The following is a 16,282-nucleotide window of genomic DNA, read 5'->3' as shown; positions in this document are numbered from 1 at the left end:
ACTATAGAGATCATAGTACCATATTACCCCACTTGAGAGATCATAGTACCATATTACCCCACTAGAGAACTCATAGTACCATATTACCCCACTAGAGAGATCATAGTACCATATTACCCCACTAGAGAGATCATAGTACCATGTTACCCACTAGAGAGTTACGTTCATTGAATGCAGGGTTACTTGTGGTTCCCAGAGTCTTAAAAAGTAGGTTGGGGGCTCGAGCCTTCAGTTATCAAGCTCCTCTTCTGTGGAATAAGCTTCCACTTTAAGTCAGAGGGGCAGACACGGTCACCTCATTTAAGAGTAGACTTAAGACTTTCCTCTTTGACAGAGCTTATAGTTAGGCCTGGCTCAGGTTAGTCCTGCTCCAGCCTCTAGATATGCTGCTATAGGCCGAGACTACTGGGGGCATCTTAGGATACACTGAGCTCCTCTTTTCCTCTTCTCTTCTCTCGCACATCTCTCTTCTCCTTTCCCCAGTTCGTTCTCTCCTTCTGGATGAATTATTGTCTTCTACTTAATTATGGGAGCCTCTGTGCTTCCTCGCCTCTGGTTTCCATGGATCACGGCTGTCTGGAGCGGGTCCTGCCTCCTGTCTTGTCTCCTACGTCCTGTCTCCTACCTCCTGTCATGGCCCCTCCGATCATTTGCTTTCAACACTTAGTCTATATTGATAAATGCTTAAAGTAAACACTGGTTGGCTTGAGAACGATGTTCTTGGGGATTTGTGCTGTGCGGCGGCGCCTCGCCCAGCGCTGTGTCACAGTACGAGTGTTTGTCTGTCACTCTGCAGCGTCGTGTTGGGTCGCTCTGTCATCACAGCGTTGCTAAGATCTTTCTGTCTGACATTCATCCCACAAGTCTTAGGTAAATACTCAGGGCTGGGAAGTGAACTAGAAACAGGATGCGTAAAGGTGATAGGCTTCTCACACAACTTCTTAATTTATGGGCTCAGCTGAATGTGTGGTAATAACACAGGTTAAGGTGGAGGCCAGGTTAGACACACACACAAACACACCTTATTTGATATTAAATAACCACAATGTGACTGATACAATTGTCCTCAGAAAGCTTATGCACCTATCTGTATGTGTCCAAGGTTGAGCCCAACGCATTCCTATTGCAGGACTTCTGCTCAGTATGAATACGCTTTAAAACAACAAGCACACCACAAAACTGCATTTTATTAATAATAGTAACATAATAATATATTATGTCCTAGTAAGAAATGGATATTTGTTGCTGTGAATTCTTGGAAAGCATCCATTGAAAAATAAATTTATTACTAAAGTATGTTTTTTTATGAACTCAAATGACTTGCTGGTGTTGCAGCTTAGCTGAACATGAAATAACTAAATGTATTTCCCTTAAAGCACAACGGTACTTTGAATTATACATTATAGATGCTTAATAGACACGTCTGCTGCTCATAATGAAGGGGCTTCTCAAAGAATTGTACAACTAAGTTTTAGTTTTAGAATTTGAACAACTAAAGAGTTTGAAATACTGAATGAAAAGTCAAATATATGAATGCTAAACTACTCAGTTATGTTTAGACAACTAAACTATTCATTTGTGTTTAGACAACTGAACTATTCATTTATGTTTAGAGAACTAAACTATTCATTTATGTTTAGAGAACTATATTATTCATTTATGTTTAGACAACTAAACTATTAATTTGTTTTAACAACTCAAATATTCATTTATGTTTAGACAACTAAACTATTCATTTGTTTTAAGAACTAAACTATTCATTTATGTTTAGACAACTAAACTATTCATTTATGTTTAGAAAACTAAACTATTCATTTATGTTTTAAAACTAAAGTATTCATTTATGTTCAGAGAACTAAACTATTAATTTATGTTTAGACAACTAAACTATTCAATTATGTTTAGAAAACTAAACTATTCATTTATGTTTAGACAACTAAACTATTCATTTATGTTCAGAGAACTAAACTATTCATTTATGTTCAGAGAACTAAACTATTCATTTATGTTTAGACAACTAAACTATTCATTTATGTTCAGAAAACTAAACTATTCATTTATGTTTAGACAACTAAAATATTAAGACACTTTGAAAGACTCTCTGCTGCTCACAGAGAGGATGAAGGTGGAGTTCACAGTCACAACTCATGTTTGTTGATGAGGTTTGGTTTTAATTTGACTTAAAAAAAAAGGGTGGTAATATGTCATATTTAGAAACTGTCCGTGCAGAAATAAATGAAACAGAGAGCAAGCCTGCAGCTACAGTATGATCTTTATTAATGAGATATGTGAAGGTTAATAATCTTATCAAGCTAAAACTGCTAAAACATTAGACATAAATACAGGAATCACGTATGCAGATGATGATCTATTAATGCACGCTCATCACGTGACATCACATTGCTCGTGGGCGGCGGCCTCATCTCCTGCGGCGGCGGGTCGTGGCGCTCGGGCCCCCGGCCGCAGAGCACTCCGTCTTGTGGCAGGCGCAGCTGTCGATGTGGATGTAGGTGTAGCTGAGCACCGTGTTGTCAGGGCAGAAGAGCTGCACCTTCCTCTCAGAGGAAGACGCCTCCTGGCAACACGAACAGGTGTGCTGCAAGGATTTAGTTTTGGTGGAGTAGCTGAAAGAGAGAGAGAGAGAGAGAGAGAGAGAGAGAGAGAGAGAGGATGTCACTGCCAATTTGTGTACAAACCAAAGGATGTTCTCAACTTGTGATTTAAGAGATGTTTCTAAGTTAATTGTATAAATAAACATATATATATATATATATATATATATATATATATATATATATAAAGCTTATATAGTCCTATTCTCAATTAAATCATACAATTCATTTCAAAATAAAGAAAAAATGAAATACAAATATGTATATGTGTGTATATATATATATGTATATATATATATATATATATATATATGTATATGTATATATATATACACATGTATTTTATAAATAATTGATGATGATAATAATAATGTAGGATAGGAATATATATGCATTTTCTGTTTCTACCTTTTCAGTCTTTCTGTTTTGTATATTATGTAGAATAATATAGTATTGTAATGCTTAAACACAAACAAACAGAACTAATATAAAACAACATTATTAATGTTCCCTGCGGCTCATGGCCATGAACCCGTGATGGACTCACAAGGTGAAGGTGCCGCATGCTCCGGTACAGGAAGTCACGTTGACGCGCTCCTTGGCGTGGCAGCCCTGGCTCTCCAGGTACACCGTGGTGGTGGAGATGTTGCAGGGCTGACCCTTTGGAATACCTGAGGCGGGCAGGGGAGGCATGTTGAGAGGAAGCTCACTTCATTGTCCCTGATTCATGGATCAGAGTGTCTGTACGGTGGCCAAGAGAGCTCAAAGTACTGCACGCACACACACACACAAACACACACATGCAAATGAAGCTCTTCACCAACTCGACGACACACAAAAACACCTTTTGGTCTCGTAAAGACGTTGGTGTTGACGCGTTTGTGTCGTTGAGTTCGTGGAAAAGTTTCCCCCTTTGCTTTAGTTGTGTCTGTTTTCAGTACGGTGAGCTGTGAGGGCCACCGTATGGATGCTAACGCTAACGCTAACTCAAGACCACACACAGTGTTGTGTCTGTTTTAGGAGTAAAACTAATGGAACTCAGCTGAACTGAAGAGCTGATTAAATAAAGAAGCTCATCTCGACTATCAGAGTTCATGGTGGAACTTGTAAGACGGATCCCTCGGTCATTATTCTGTGGTGACGATACGCTCTAGTGGCCATCTTGGGTTGTGCAACCAGAGGGAGAGCAGAGTGTGGACTCATGGAAGAAGCAATACTTACAGGCTTTGCAGCAGCCGTCAGGCGTTACGGTCTCTGTTCCCTGTAAGAGACACACACACATCAGCACTCACATAGATCACACTGGACTGCAGGTGTGTGTGTGTGTGTGTGTGTGTGTGTGTGTGTGTGCGTGTGCGTGTGCGTGTGCAGTCACCGGTATGCAGTCTTTGGGGTCGTAGAGAGGACAGATGACCTTGGCCTCCACGGTGATGAACTGAGTGGAGATCTTCACACACTCAAACTTCAGACAGGGGTTGTCGGCGGGCGTCCAGAAGGCGCCAGGCTGCAGGATGACATCACAGCGGTTAGAATCACACCATCGTCTCCGTATGAACATGTGTGGATTGTTTCTGAGCCTCGCTGGAGCCCACAAACTGAAGGCAACAAGCTGTGAACATTTTGATACCGAATGCAGCGAGCGCATTGTGTTTATCATCAGTTGCCTCTGATGAAGAAGATAGACGTTCTTCTTCTCATTGGGTTTGTTCTGCAGCAGACTTACAACCCTCTTGCATTGTTCCTTCTCATTGTTTTGTCTGAAATGTGTTTTTTTCCATTGTTACTGTCTTCAAATGAAGACGCTTTTCAACTCGTGTTCATTTCTGCTGATTCTAGTGACACATGAAGTAAACTACACATGAAGTAAAGCAGAAACTTAAAGGGAAATACCAGAGCTTTTGTATGTTTTAGTCAATTCTCAACACAATTTAAATAGTTAATAATCATTTCACTACAATACAGTAACTTTAAATAGAATAAAAGCAGAAATAATACTCAATAATGATGAAATACTGTTTGATTTCCTTCTCTCTTCTACGGCGTGGAGAAGCCACAGCTGGATGAACACCAACTTCAGATGCACATTCAGTGACTTCATTTTTGAGCTGCCGTTATTTTATAAAAGTACAAACTACTAATAGCCTCATTATTGTCGTTGAAAGACATTGACCTTGTAGATATATCCAATCTAAATGCTTTTGCTCTCTCTCTCTCTCACACACACACACACACACACACACCAACCTGCAGCGTGTGTGTGGAGTTGAGCAGCGTGACCACGCAGCTCGTCTGGACACACTTCCCACAGCACTGGCCAGCGGCGGCCTGATACTCATAACCCTGAAGAGAGACGCAGAGAGAGTTCAAATACAAGCAAATTATACATTTATAAATATATATATAAGTGTCACATGCAAGGAGGGCAGAGAGGGCTGGCCTCACCAGAGGGCAGTGTGTGTCGCACGGTATCGGGTGACATTCTGTTAAGTGGAATTTGGTGATGGGGTCTATCTTTGCCGTGCAGTTGCAGGTGTCGCATGGCTTCATGGGCACAAGGTCTCCAACCTGGATACACGAGGTGAGAAGGTCAGAACAGACTCACACACTGCTGCTCATCAGCTCTCAACAGATCCAGAGCAAACATTTATTTTACTACAGCACTCTATTTGTCTTAAAAATATATGTATGGTACATATAATGAGTAGTATATGTATGGTACATATAATGAGTAGTATATGTATGGTACATATAATAAGTAGTATATGTACGGCACATATAATCAGTAGTATATGTGTGATACATAATTTGTAGTATATGTATGGTACTGAATGTCATATGGTATGTCCATGTCAGCGGACCAATGTAGTAAAAGGCTGTGACTCATTTCCTGTGTGACATGCAGTTCCCTATAGATGGCGCTAAAGCAGCATTGTACATTTAAGTGCTCATGAGTTATGGTGAAATTATTTTCCTGTAGAAAGCCTATAACCAACAAGTCCATGTCAATGTGAAACCCTGGGACCATCAACTGTTCACCGCTAGCAGCAGGGACTGAGTCTAGAAACGTGATTAACACCTGACTCATATTTCAGATTATAAAAAATGACACAACCCTACAACCTCCCTGTTTAGTGTTGCATTGTCATCACGTCAGTTCTCACCTGATATACATGGTTTTGGTAAAGACACACATCAGTGATATCTGTGAAGGAAAAAGAACAACCAATACGTTTTAAATATGATCCAACAATCAGTGGCAAAGAAGAGACGCGTAGTTACACCAACACTCACTGCAGTTGATGTTGGAGCAGCAGACGCCCATCGTGACCTCCACTGAATACCCGACAGGACAGACCCGCACAGGGGGGCACAGCGCCACGTTACACTCTGTGGAAGGAAGGAGGGCATCTCAAACCTTTCATTTTCATATTTGGTTACACATTCATTCACATCGATCACAACTCCAGCTTCTTCACAACACGAAATGAGGACTGTGGCTCCTCACACTCCTCTTTTGTTGGTAAAAGCTGAGATTGATTGATGAATGGAGGTCATAAAACTATTGGTTGATATTGGTCAGAACATAAGCTAACATAAGCTAGCATAAGCACACTTGTGTTTCTTTTGGATTGTGCTAAAAGTACACAATATGACTGTGGTCGTGATTTAATGTGAATATTGCATGAATACAGAGTATATTCAGCACAGTATTAGGACCTGCTCACTTACCACACTTCTCCTGTTGACAGCAGCCGACTGTGTCGGTGACCTTGACCTGACCTTCTTGGTCACAGCTGAGTGGTGGCTGTGCTGGACAGGACACATGGTGGGAGGTGACCTGCAGTGTGTCCGGATCACATGTAAACACCTTACAGTCCTCTGTCCATGTTGCGTTGGCCTGAGGACACAGTGTGCGTGGCAGAGGGATGAGAGGTGTTCAGTCTGCACCGGCTGACAACAGCTGACGTAGAAAGAGACGAGACCGATCACTCACCAGTTTCCATACTCCATTCGGCAGGCGACAAATTTCTATGAAGAGAAAAATGAAAGTGTCTCAGCTTCCCTAAATCACTGCAAGTTGAGCTCCACCTTAAGCTAAATATACATAGACATCCTAAAAGGGTCAGAAACGTAGAGCAAACAGTCTGACGACCCACAAGAAAAGTGATATGTCTGCAAAACGGTATAGAGGACAGCAACATCTGACTTCACTTCCCCTCTTTCTCAGGACTGTGTGAGCACTGGATTGTGTGTCAGTGCGCACACACAATGGAAAGCCAGCAGTTGATTCCTCTCCGCCCTCACGTTCCTCCTCACTACAGGACACTGTGTCTACAAAACCTGCTGCACGCCCTTCAATGCGACGCAGCTCGAGCCGTACAGCACTGCTAGCCGCTCTTACCGCAGGTGGGTACACATTCATTGGAGCTGGAAGAGAGGAGGAAGGTTCCCTTTGGGCAGAAGCAACCCTCCATCAACTGGCTTGTCATGAGACTGAACTCATTGACAGCAAAGACGAATTTCTGGTTGTACCTGCAGACACACCAGTATATTATCACCTTGACGTTGTATGTGAGTCAAAAGCACACATGAATGAAAGTGACTGAAATGAGCAACAGCAATGTGTTGGTGAACTACTGTACCAGGATTCACAGGTCGGCTCCACTTGAGGGCCACAGGCCTCATAGACTTTGGGACTCTTGCATTTAAATTCTATTAAGAAATGAAGAGAGAACATATCATGTTGAGGCCATTGCTGTTGTGTTGTCAGTGCTATGATAAGCAATAGTAATATAGCTTGACTTTAGCGTCACACATTCTGGTTACATACCACAAACTCCTTTGGTTTGACTTCTCCAGTCAATACACACTCCAGCCTCAGCACAGGCGTCAGCATAGGTTTGGATGCTGGTGCAGCCGATGTGGTTGATGTTCAGGTGGCAAACGTCAAACTCACAGGCAGCAATGATTGGACCGACGTCAATGACCTTGTGACACAATTCAAACACACTGGAGAACACAGGGTTCATAGTCAGCATCACACTGGTCTATAGTTAGAGCTGGTTCAGGTCTATAGTTAGAGCTGGTTCAGGTCTATAGCTAGAGCTGGTTCAGGTCTATAGTTAGAGCTGGTTCAGGTCTATAGTTAGAGCTGGTTCAGGTCTATAGTTAGAGCTGGTTCAGGTCTATAGTTAGAGCTGGTTCAGGTCTATAGTTAGAGCTGGTTCAGGTCTATAGTTAGAGCTGGTTCAGGTCTATAGTTAGGGTTCTTTCTGTCTCTCTTTCCTTCCTTTTCCTTGCTTCCTCCTGTTCCTCTTACCTGCTTTTGATGATGTCACAGACGCTGGTATTGCAGGAAGCAGGTGTGGGTGTAGGTGTTGGTGTCGGGTGAACTGGTGGCTCACAGTAACTGTCATTAGCGTGCCAATGCTTTGCCATATTCGAACATGAAGGATCTATTTTGCCGCTGGGCAACAAGCAGTCATCTGTCCGGTTGTTGTCACAAGTGCCTATAGAAACCCTCAATATTAATCATATTGATTGCGTAATGCATAGTTACAATTGGTTATATCTGTTATAAGTATTAACTTCACAACATATTCAAATAGTAAGCATGGAATTTATCAACTGCTGTTTAAACTCAACATACAGTAAGATGCAGGACTCACCACACTGTCCCTGGGTGTTGCCACCAAATTCACTGAAAGGCAAGTAGATACCGAAAATGAGCCCTGAGAAGGTGATCTTGGCGTGTATTTTAGGGATGACAAGCGTTGTATCAATGCCGGCGGTGACAAGTCGGAAGTCATCATTCTGGTATGCAGGACTTACAAGCTTGCCATTCACAAACGCCTAAGAAAAAGAAAAAAAGTGATATACACGTCAAACATAACCATTTACAGATTTCTTTTTGGGGTTCAATGCATCTACCATTTCTTTACAAAATAAAGAATGTTTTATAAATTAGGGTTAGTGCTGCTAGAGTTTGAATTAAGACAGAAGAAAGTGAACAGGGCTTTAAGTACCTCATTTGTGACGTTGCCATTTACATCCTTCTGTGTTAAAACAACCTTGTAGTTGTTATAGAAGATGGTGATGGACTCAGGACAGGACAAACCATCACCACAGTAATAGTTATCAAGCATAACACTGAAGTTGTATTTGTCCACGATCTCTTTCACCAGCCAGTAGGAACAATTGCCTTGAAAACTATAGTAGGTCCCATCAAAGGTGATGTAATGGGGGTCTCCCCAACCGTAGCAGACACCTTCACATGACACAAATACAATATCTTTAAAATAACATTTCAAGTAATCGGGTATCATGTGAAAAACAAGACCTGTAGTTATTAAATAAATAATAAGTCACATTTAAATAACAAAAAATAAGACTTTTTTACAGATAAAATACTTTCAATTGTTTGGCTTTAGGATATTGCAGAGCCATTAGTTGGACGTGGTAAGACTTACATTGGCATTCATAGTGGTGGCAGCATTTATCATCATCCAGCACTTTAATGGGAGGGAAATTATTTTCGCACACTAAAGGTTTTAGAGTTGGACACGGCGTATGGGTATGGATCACACGATCACCTTTACACACTCCGGTCGTACAGTTAGCCTCCTTCCAACTTTCACCATCCTGTGAAAACAACAATAGATTGGAATTGTGAAACAAAGGAGGCTGGTATATAAAGAGTGCCAAGTCAAGCAAAGCAAAATGAATGGTCACACTCAACAAATGCAAGTAAAATATGTATGGAATGGAAGTAAAGAAGTACCTGTTTTATTCCATCTGATGTGACACAGACTTTAGGAGAAGGACACGGGTGGTTTATGGGTACGACTTGACAAGAATCATTGCAGTATCCAAAGTAACAGTGGTTATCATGGTCCGTCACATTGTAGACAATAGAACCTTGAAATGAGAACATACGACAACCACACGTCATATATCACAATGTGATTTAAATTATTACAGAGGCTATCATATGTCAAACAGATGTATGCGGTATCTAGGCCTACTGTGTATCACATAGATACATGCATCTGCCAATCGGCTTGTAGCTCCGCAAACCAAAAACACATCTCTTCCTTGAATACTATACCTTGAATAAAATAAATGTTATGTAAAATAGAGATGAGGGATGGTTCGCTGGACGGCTTATTTTTTTTATCAAACCATTGTGGAATAAACAAACTAGTGGACGACTGGCAATGTAGCTGGCTTGCAAATTTTGCCTTGCTTTCATGCCAAATAATCTGCACAAAGTTGTCACTTATCTGAAAAAAGAAATGTAATTCCCTAAGCTGTGACAAAAGCGGGTCTACGGTCCCTTTACCTTACTCCTCTCTGCTAAGAGACTCCTCTGACAAGAAGAGAGCAGGCAGAAGCTACAGAGACTATTTAGCTAACTAGCCAGCTACAATAACTATTCTGCCTCCCCCTATGCTGCATGGAGAACAAAAATGTCATCAAGTTTATCAACATGAAAGGGTTCAAACTGTAATAACTAAGTCCTCCAGAAGTTAGTCTATTGTGTTTCTAATCTTTCAAATCATCTGACTGTTCTATGACATTAATTGTTCAATAAAACTATCTGGATGGCTTAAAACATGCTAAATGTCCGATAAGGTATTAAAGTCTTGATGTGGGAGACAAAGTTTTTGCACAGGCACAATGTCAACATAGATTAAGTGTTGTGTTCTGAAATCCAATGAAATAGACTAGACTAAACTGCAAAATAAATGTTGAAAATTTGTGTCGTTAGTTATCTGAACTTACCTGGGAGGAAGTCTGTACCATTGTGAGTACAATGGCAAATAATTGGCTGAGTAACTGGAGTGGAGGTACTTTCTGTCACTACAGATACTTCAGTTGTGATCATCGGTGTAGTGACAGTAGAAGTTGTTATAGTTGTAGTACTTGTTTGAAGAGTGGTGGATGGTTTTGTGGTTGTTGTAGTTGAAGGTGTCATAGTTGGAATTGATGAGGAAGGAGTTGGTGTTTCAGTTGTGACAGTAGATGTAACGGTTGTGCTAGTAGTTGTGGGTGTCTCAGTTGTCATTGGTGTTTCAGTTGTGGTCAAAGTAGTGGTGGTTGGCATAGTTGAACGTGTTGTGGAAGGAGTTGAAGTTGTTGTAGCTGGAACTGTTGTGGAAGGAGTTGGAGGAGTTGTGGTGGTTGGCGTAGTTGAAGGTGTTGTAGTTGAAACTGTTGTGGAAGGAGTTGGAGGAGTTGTGGTTGTGGTGGTTGTGGTGGTTGAAGTTGTTGTAGTTGACACTGTTGTGGAAGGAGTTGAAGTAGTTGGTCCTCTTCTACACTCACAGCATTTTAATTTAATTTCATAGTCAAAACACTGTTCCTCAGTCCCTTGTTCTTTGTTGATGCATATGAAACCAACATCTTTATTGCAAGTCACAGTTTGACCCACAGTTGACAAGGGCATGTTTGGGTAAATAGCAGCTCTACACTGGACTTCTTCAGGATGAGAGCATACAAGATGACCAGCTGCAATTATCTTCTGGATGGATTCATCTTCCCCACCATCAGGACCTGGTGTGGGCTTGCTAATATTAATCCATTCTGACCAACTACATGTCATATTGTCTCCCTCAGGGCAAGGTGTAGGTATAGGTGGCTGAGTCGTAGTTGGTGTTTCAGTTGTGGTCGAAGTAGTGGTGGTTGGCGTAGTTGAAGGTGTTGTAGTTGAAACTGTTGTGGAAGGAGTTGGAGGAGTTGTGGTTGAAACTGTTGTGGAAGGAGTTGGAGGAGTTGTGGATGTGGTGGTTGGCGTAGTTGAAGTTGTTGTAGCTGGAACTGTTGTGGAAGGAGTTGGAGGAGTTGTGGTGGTTGTGGTGGTTGGCGTAGTTGAAGTTGTTGTAGCTGGAACTGTTGTGGAAGGAGTTGGAGGAGTTGTGGTGGTTGTGGTGGTTGAAGTTGTTGTAGTTGACACTGTTGTGGAAGGAGTTGAAGTAGTTGGTCCTCTTCTACACTCACAGCATTTTAATTTAATTTCATAGTCAAAACACTGTTCCTCAGTCCCTTGTTCTTTGTTGATGCATATGAAACCAACATCTTTATTGCAAGTCACAGTTTGACCCACAGTTGACAAGGGCATGTTTGGGTAAATAGCAGCTCTACACTGGACTTCTTCAGGATGAGAGCATACAAGATGACCAGCTGCAATTATCTTCTGGATGGATTCATCTTCCCCACCATCAGGACCTGGTGTGGGCTTGCTAATATTAATCCATTCTGACCAACTACATGTCATATTGTCTCCCTCAGGGCAAGGTGTAGGTATAGGTGGCTGAGTCGTAGTTGGTGTTTCAGTTGTGGTCGAAGTAGTGGTGGTTGGCGTAGTTGAAGGTGTTGTGGAGGGAGTTGGAGGAGTTGTGGTTGAAACTGTTGTGGAAGGAGTTGGAGGAGTTGTGGATGTGGTGGTTGGCGTAGTTGAAGGTGTTGTAGTTGAAACTGTTGTGGAAGGAGTTGGAGGAGTTGTAGTGCTTGTGGTGGTTGAAGGTGTTGTAGTTGAAACTGTTGTGGAAGGAGTTGGAGGAGTTGTGGTTGTGGTGGTTGAAGTTGTTGTAGTTGACACTGTTGTGGAAGGAGTTGAAGTAGTTGGTCCTCTTCTACACTCACAGCATTTTAATTTAATTTCATAGTCAAAACACTGTTCCTCAGTCCCTTGTTCTTTGTTGATGCATATGAAACCAACATCTTTATTGCAAGTCACAGTTTGACCCACAGTTGACAAGGGCATGTTTGGGTAAATAGCAGCTCTACACTGGACTTCTTCAGGATGAGAGCATACAAGATGACCAGCTGCAATTATCTTCTGGATGGATTCATCTTCCCCACCATCAGGACCTGGTGTGGGCTTGCTAATATTAATCCATTCTGACCAACTACATGTCATATTGTCTCCCTCAGGGCAAGGTGTAGGTATAGGTGGCTGAGTCGTAGTTGGTGTTTCAGTTGTGGTCGAAGTAGTGGTGGTTGGCGTAGTTGAAGGTGTTGTAGTTGAAACTGTTGTGGAAGGAGTTGGAGGAGTTGTGGTTGAAACTGTTGTGGAAGGAGTTGGAGGAGTTGTGGATGTGGTGGTTGGCGTAGTTGAAGTTGTTGTGGAAGGAGTTGGAGGAGTTGTGGTGGTTGTGGTGGTTGGCGTAGTTGAAGTTGTAGCTGGAACTGTTGTGGAAGGAGTTGGAGGAGTTGTGGTGGTTGTGGTGGTTGAAGTTGTTGTAGTTGACACTGTTGTGGAAGGAGTTGAAGTAGTTGGTCCTCTTCTACACTCACAGCATTTTAATTTAATTTCATAGTCAAAACACTGTTCCTCAGTCCCTTGTTCTTTGTTGATGCATATGAAACCAACATCTTTATTGCAAGTCACAGTTTGACCCACAGTTGACAAGGGCATGTTTGGGTAAATAGCAGCTCTACACTGGACTTCTTCAGGATGAGAGCATACAAGATGACCAGCTGCAATTATCTTCTGGATGGATTCATCTTCCCCACCATCAGGACCTGGTGTGGGCTTGCTAATATTAATCCATTCTGACCAACTACATGTCATATTGTCTCCCTCAGGGCAAGGTGTAGGTATAGGTGGCTGAGTCGTAGTTGGTGTTTCAGTTGTGGTCGAAGTAGTGGTGGTTGGCGTAGTTGAAGGTGTTGTGGAAGGAGTTGAAGGAGTTGTGGTTGAAACTGTTGTGGAAGGAGTTGGAGGAGTTGTGGATGTGGTGGTTGGCGTAGTTGAAGGTGTTGTAGTTGAAACTGTTGTGGAAGGAGTTGGAGGAGTTGTGGTGGTTGGCGTAGTTGAAGGTGTTGTAGTTGAAACTGTTGTGGAAGGAGTTGTGGTGGTTGGCGTAGTTGAAGGTGTTGTAGTTGAAACTGTTGTGGAAGGAGTTGGAGGAGTTGTGGTGGTTGGCGTAGTTGAAGGTGTTGTAGTTGAAACTGTTGTGGAAGGAGTTGGAGGAGTTGTGGTTGTGGTGGTTGGCGTAGTTGAAGTTGTTGTAGTTGACACTGTTGTGGAAGGAGTTGAAGTAGTTGGTCCTCTTCTACACTCACAGCATTTTAATTTAATTTCATAGTCAAAACACTGTTCCTCAGTCCCTTGTTCTTTGTTGATGCATATGAAACCAACATCTTTATTGCAAGTCACAGTTTGACCCACAGTTGACAAGGGCATGTTTGGGTAAATAGCAGCTCTACACTGGACTTCTTCAGGATGAGAGCATACAAGATGACCAGCTGCAATTATCTTCTGGATGGATTCATCTTCCCCACCATCAGGACCTGGTGTGGGCTTGCTAATATTAATCCATTCTGACCAACTACATGTCATATTGTCTCCCTCAGGGCAAGGTGTAGGTATAGGTGGCTGAGTCGTAGTTGGTGTTTCAGTTGTGGTCGAAGTAGTGGTGGTTGGCGTAGTTGAAGGTGTTGTAGTTGAAACTGTTGTGGAAGGAGTTGGAGGAGTTGTGGTTGAAACTGTTGTGGAAGGAGTTGGAGGAGTTGTGGATGTGGTGGTTGGCGTAGTTGAAGTTGTTGTGGAAGGAGTTGGAGGAGTTGTGGTGGTTGTGGTGGTTGGCGTAGTTGAAGTTGTAGCTGGAACTGTTGTGGAAGGAGTTGGAGGAGTTGTGGTGGTTGTGGTGGTTGAAGTTGTTGTAGTTGACACTGTTGTGGAAGGAGTTGAAGTAGTTGGTCCTCTTCTACACTCACAGCATTTTAATTTAATTTCATAGTCAAAACACTGTTCCTCAGTCCCTTGTTCTTTGTTGATGCATATGAAACCAACATCTTTATTGCAAGTCACAGTTTGACCCACAGTTGACAAGGGCATGTTTGGGTAAATAGCAGCTCTACACTGGACTTCTTCAGGATGAGAGCATACAAGATGACCAGCTGCAATTATCTTCTGGATGGATTCATCTTCCCCACCATCAGGACCTAGTGTGGGCTTGCTAATATTAATCCATTCTGACCAACTACATGTCATATTGTCTCCCTCAGGGCAAGGTGTAGGTATAGGTGGCTGAGTCGTAGTTGGTGTTTCAGTTGTGGTCGAAGTAGTGGTGGTTGGCGTAGTTGAAGGTGTTGTAGTTGAAACTGTTGTGGAAGGAGTTGGAGGAGTTGTGGTTGAAACTGTTGTGGAAGGAGTTGGAGGAGTTGTGGATGTGGTGGTTGGCGTAGTTGAAGTTGTTGTAGTTGAAACTGTTGTGGAAGGAGTTGGAGGAGTTGTGGTTGTGGTGGTTGGCGTAGTTGAAGTTGTTGTAGTTGACACTGTTGTGGAAGGAGTTGAAGTAGTTGGTCCTCTTCTACACTCACAGCATTTTAATTTAATTTCATAGTCAAAACACTGTTCCTCAGTCCCTTGTTCTTTGTTGATGCATATGAAACCAACATCTTTATTGCAAGTCACAGTTTGACCCACAGTTGACAAGGGCATGTTTGGGTAAATAGCAGCTCTACACTGGACTTCTTCAGGATGAGAGCATACAAGATGACCAGCTGCAATTATCTTCTGGATGGATTCATCTTCCCCACCATCAGGACCTGGTGTGGGCTTGCTAATATTAATCCATTCTGACCAACTACATGTCATATTGTCTCCCTCAGGGCAAGGTGTAGGTATAGGTGGCTGAGTCGTAGTTGGTGTTTCAGTTGTGGTAGATGTAGTGGTGGTTGGCGTAGTTGAAGGTGTTGTGGAGGGAGTTGGAGGAGTTGTGGTTGAAACTGTTGTGGAAGGAGTTGGAGGAGTTGTGGATGTGGTGGTTGGCGTAGTTGAAGGTGTTGTAGTTGAAACTGTTGTGGAAGGAGTTGGAGGAGTTGTAGTGCTTGTGGTGGTTGAAGGTGTTGTAGTTGAAACTGTTGTGGAAGGAGTTGGAGGAGTTGTGGTGGTTGGCGTAGTGGAAGGTGTTGTAGTTGAAACTGTTGTGGAAGGAGTTGAAGGAGTTGTGGTGGTTGTGGTGGTTGAAGTTGTTGTAGTTGACACTGTTGTGGAAGGAGTTGTGGTGGTTGGCGTAGTTGAAGTTGTTGTAGTTGACACTGTTGTGGAAGGAGTTGAAGTAGTTGGTCCTCTTCTACACTCACAGCATTTTAATTTAATTTCATAGTCAAAACACTGTTCCTGAATCCCTTGTTCTTTGTTGATGCATATGAAACCAACATCTTTATTGCAAATCACATTTTGACCCACCATTGACAAAGGCATGTTTGGGTAAATAGCAGCTCTACACTGGACTTCTTCAGGATGAGAGCATACAAGATGACCAGCTGCAATTATCTTCTGGATGGATTCATCTTCCCCACCATCAGGACCTGGTGTGGGCTTGCTAATATTAATCCATTCTGACCAACTACATGTCATATTGTCTCCCTCAGGGCAAGGTGTAGGTATAGGTGGCTGAGTCGTAGTTGGTGTTTCAGTTGTGGTCGAAGTAGTGGTGGTTGGCGTAGTTGAAGGTGTTGTGGAAGGAGTTGAAGGAGTTGTGGTTGAAACTGTTGTGGAAGGAGTTGGAGGAGTTGTGGATGTGGTGGTTGGCGTAGTTGAAGGTGTTGTAGTTGAAACTGTTGTGGAAGGAGTTGGAGGAGTTGTGGTTGTGGTGGTTGGCGTAGTTGAAGTTGTTGTAGTTGACACTGTTGTGGAAGGAGTTGAAGTAGTTGGT

The 16,282-nt window shown here is 42.4% G+C and overlaps 2 protein-coding genes across 2 annotated transcripts; both read right to left on the bottom strand.

Annotated features, from left to right (window-relative positions):
• Positions 1–2,419: 2,419 nt before the first annotated feature.
• LOC137803249 (mucin-2-like) lies at positions 2,420–14,613 on the bottom strand. Its single transcript, XM_068601537.1, has 14 exons — positions 12,576–14,613; positions 11,940–12,221; positions 10,765–11,549; positions 8,287–8,465; positions 7,484–7,622; positions 6,342–6,510; positions 5,904–5,999; positions 5,774–5,814; positions 5,055–5,177; positions 4,857–4,952; positions 3,988–4,116; positions 3,834–3,873; positions 3,198–3,283; positions 2,420–2,575 (listed from the first exon to the last, which is right to left on the bottom strand). Exons 1-14 carry the CDS (start codon positions 14,611–14,613, stop codon positions 2,420–2,422), a joined length of 4,359 nt encoding a protein of 1,452 aa, XP_068457638.1.
• A 55-nt stretch (positions 14,614–14,668) lies between these two features.
• Positions 14,669–16,073, bottom strand: LOC137803248 (mucin-2-like). The gene is made up of 2 exons (XM_068601535.1): positions 15,421–16,073; positions 14,669–14,932 (listed from the first exon to the last, which is right to left on the bottom strand). The coding sequence occupies exons 1-2, from the start codon at positions 15,982–15,984 to the stop codon at positions 14,669–14,671; spliced, it is 828 nt and encodes a 275-aa protein (XP_068457636.1). The 5' UTR covers positions 15,985–16,073.
• Between the last annotated feature and the right edge of the window lie 209 nt (positions 16,074–16,282).

Source organism: Clinocottus analis, unplaced genomic scaffold, assembly GCF_023055335.1.
Source record: "Clinocottus analis isolate CAN_PGR_092001 unplaced genomic scaffold, fCliAna1.0.p SCAF_51, whole genome shotgun sequence".
NCBI lineage: Eukaryota > Metazoa > Chordata > Actinopteri > Perciformes > Cottidae > Clinocottus > Clinocottus analis.
This window is presented reverse-complemented; position numbering and strand designations above follow the sequence as displayed.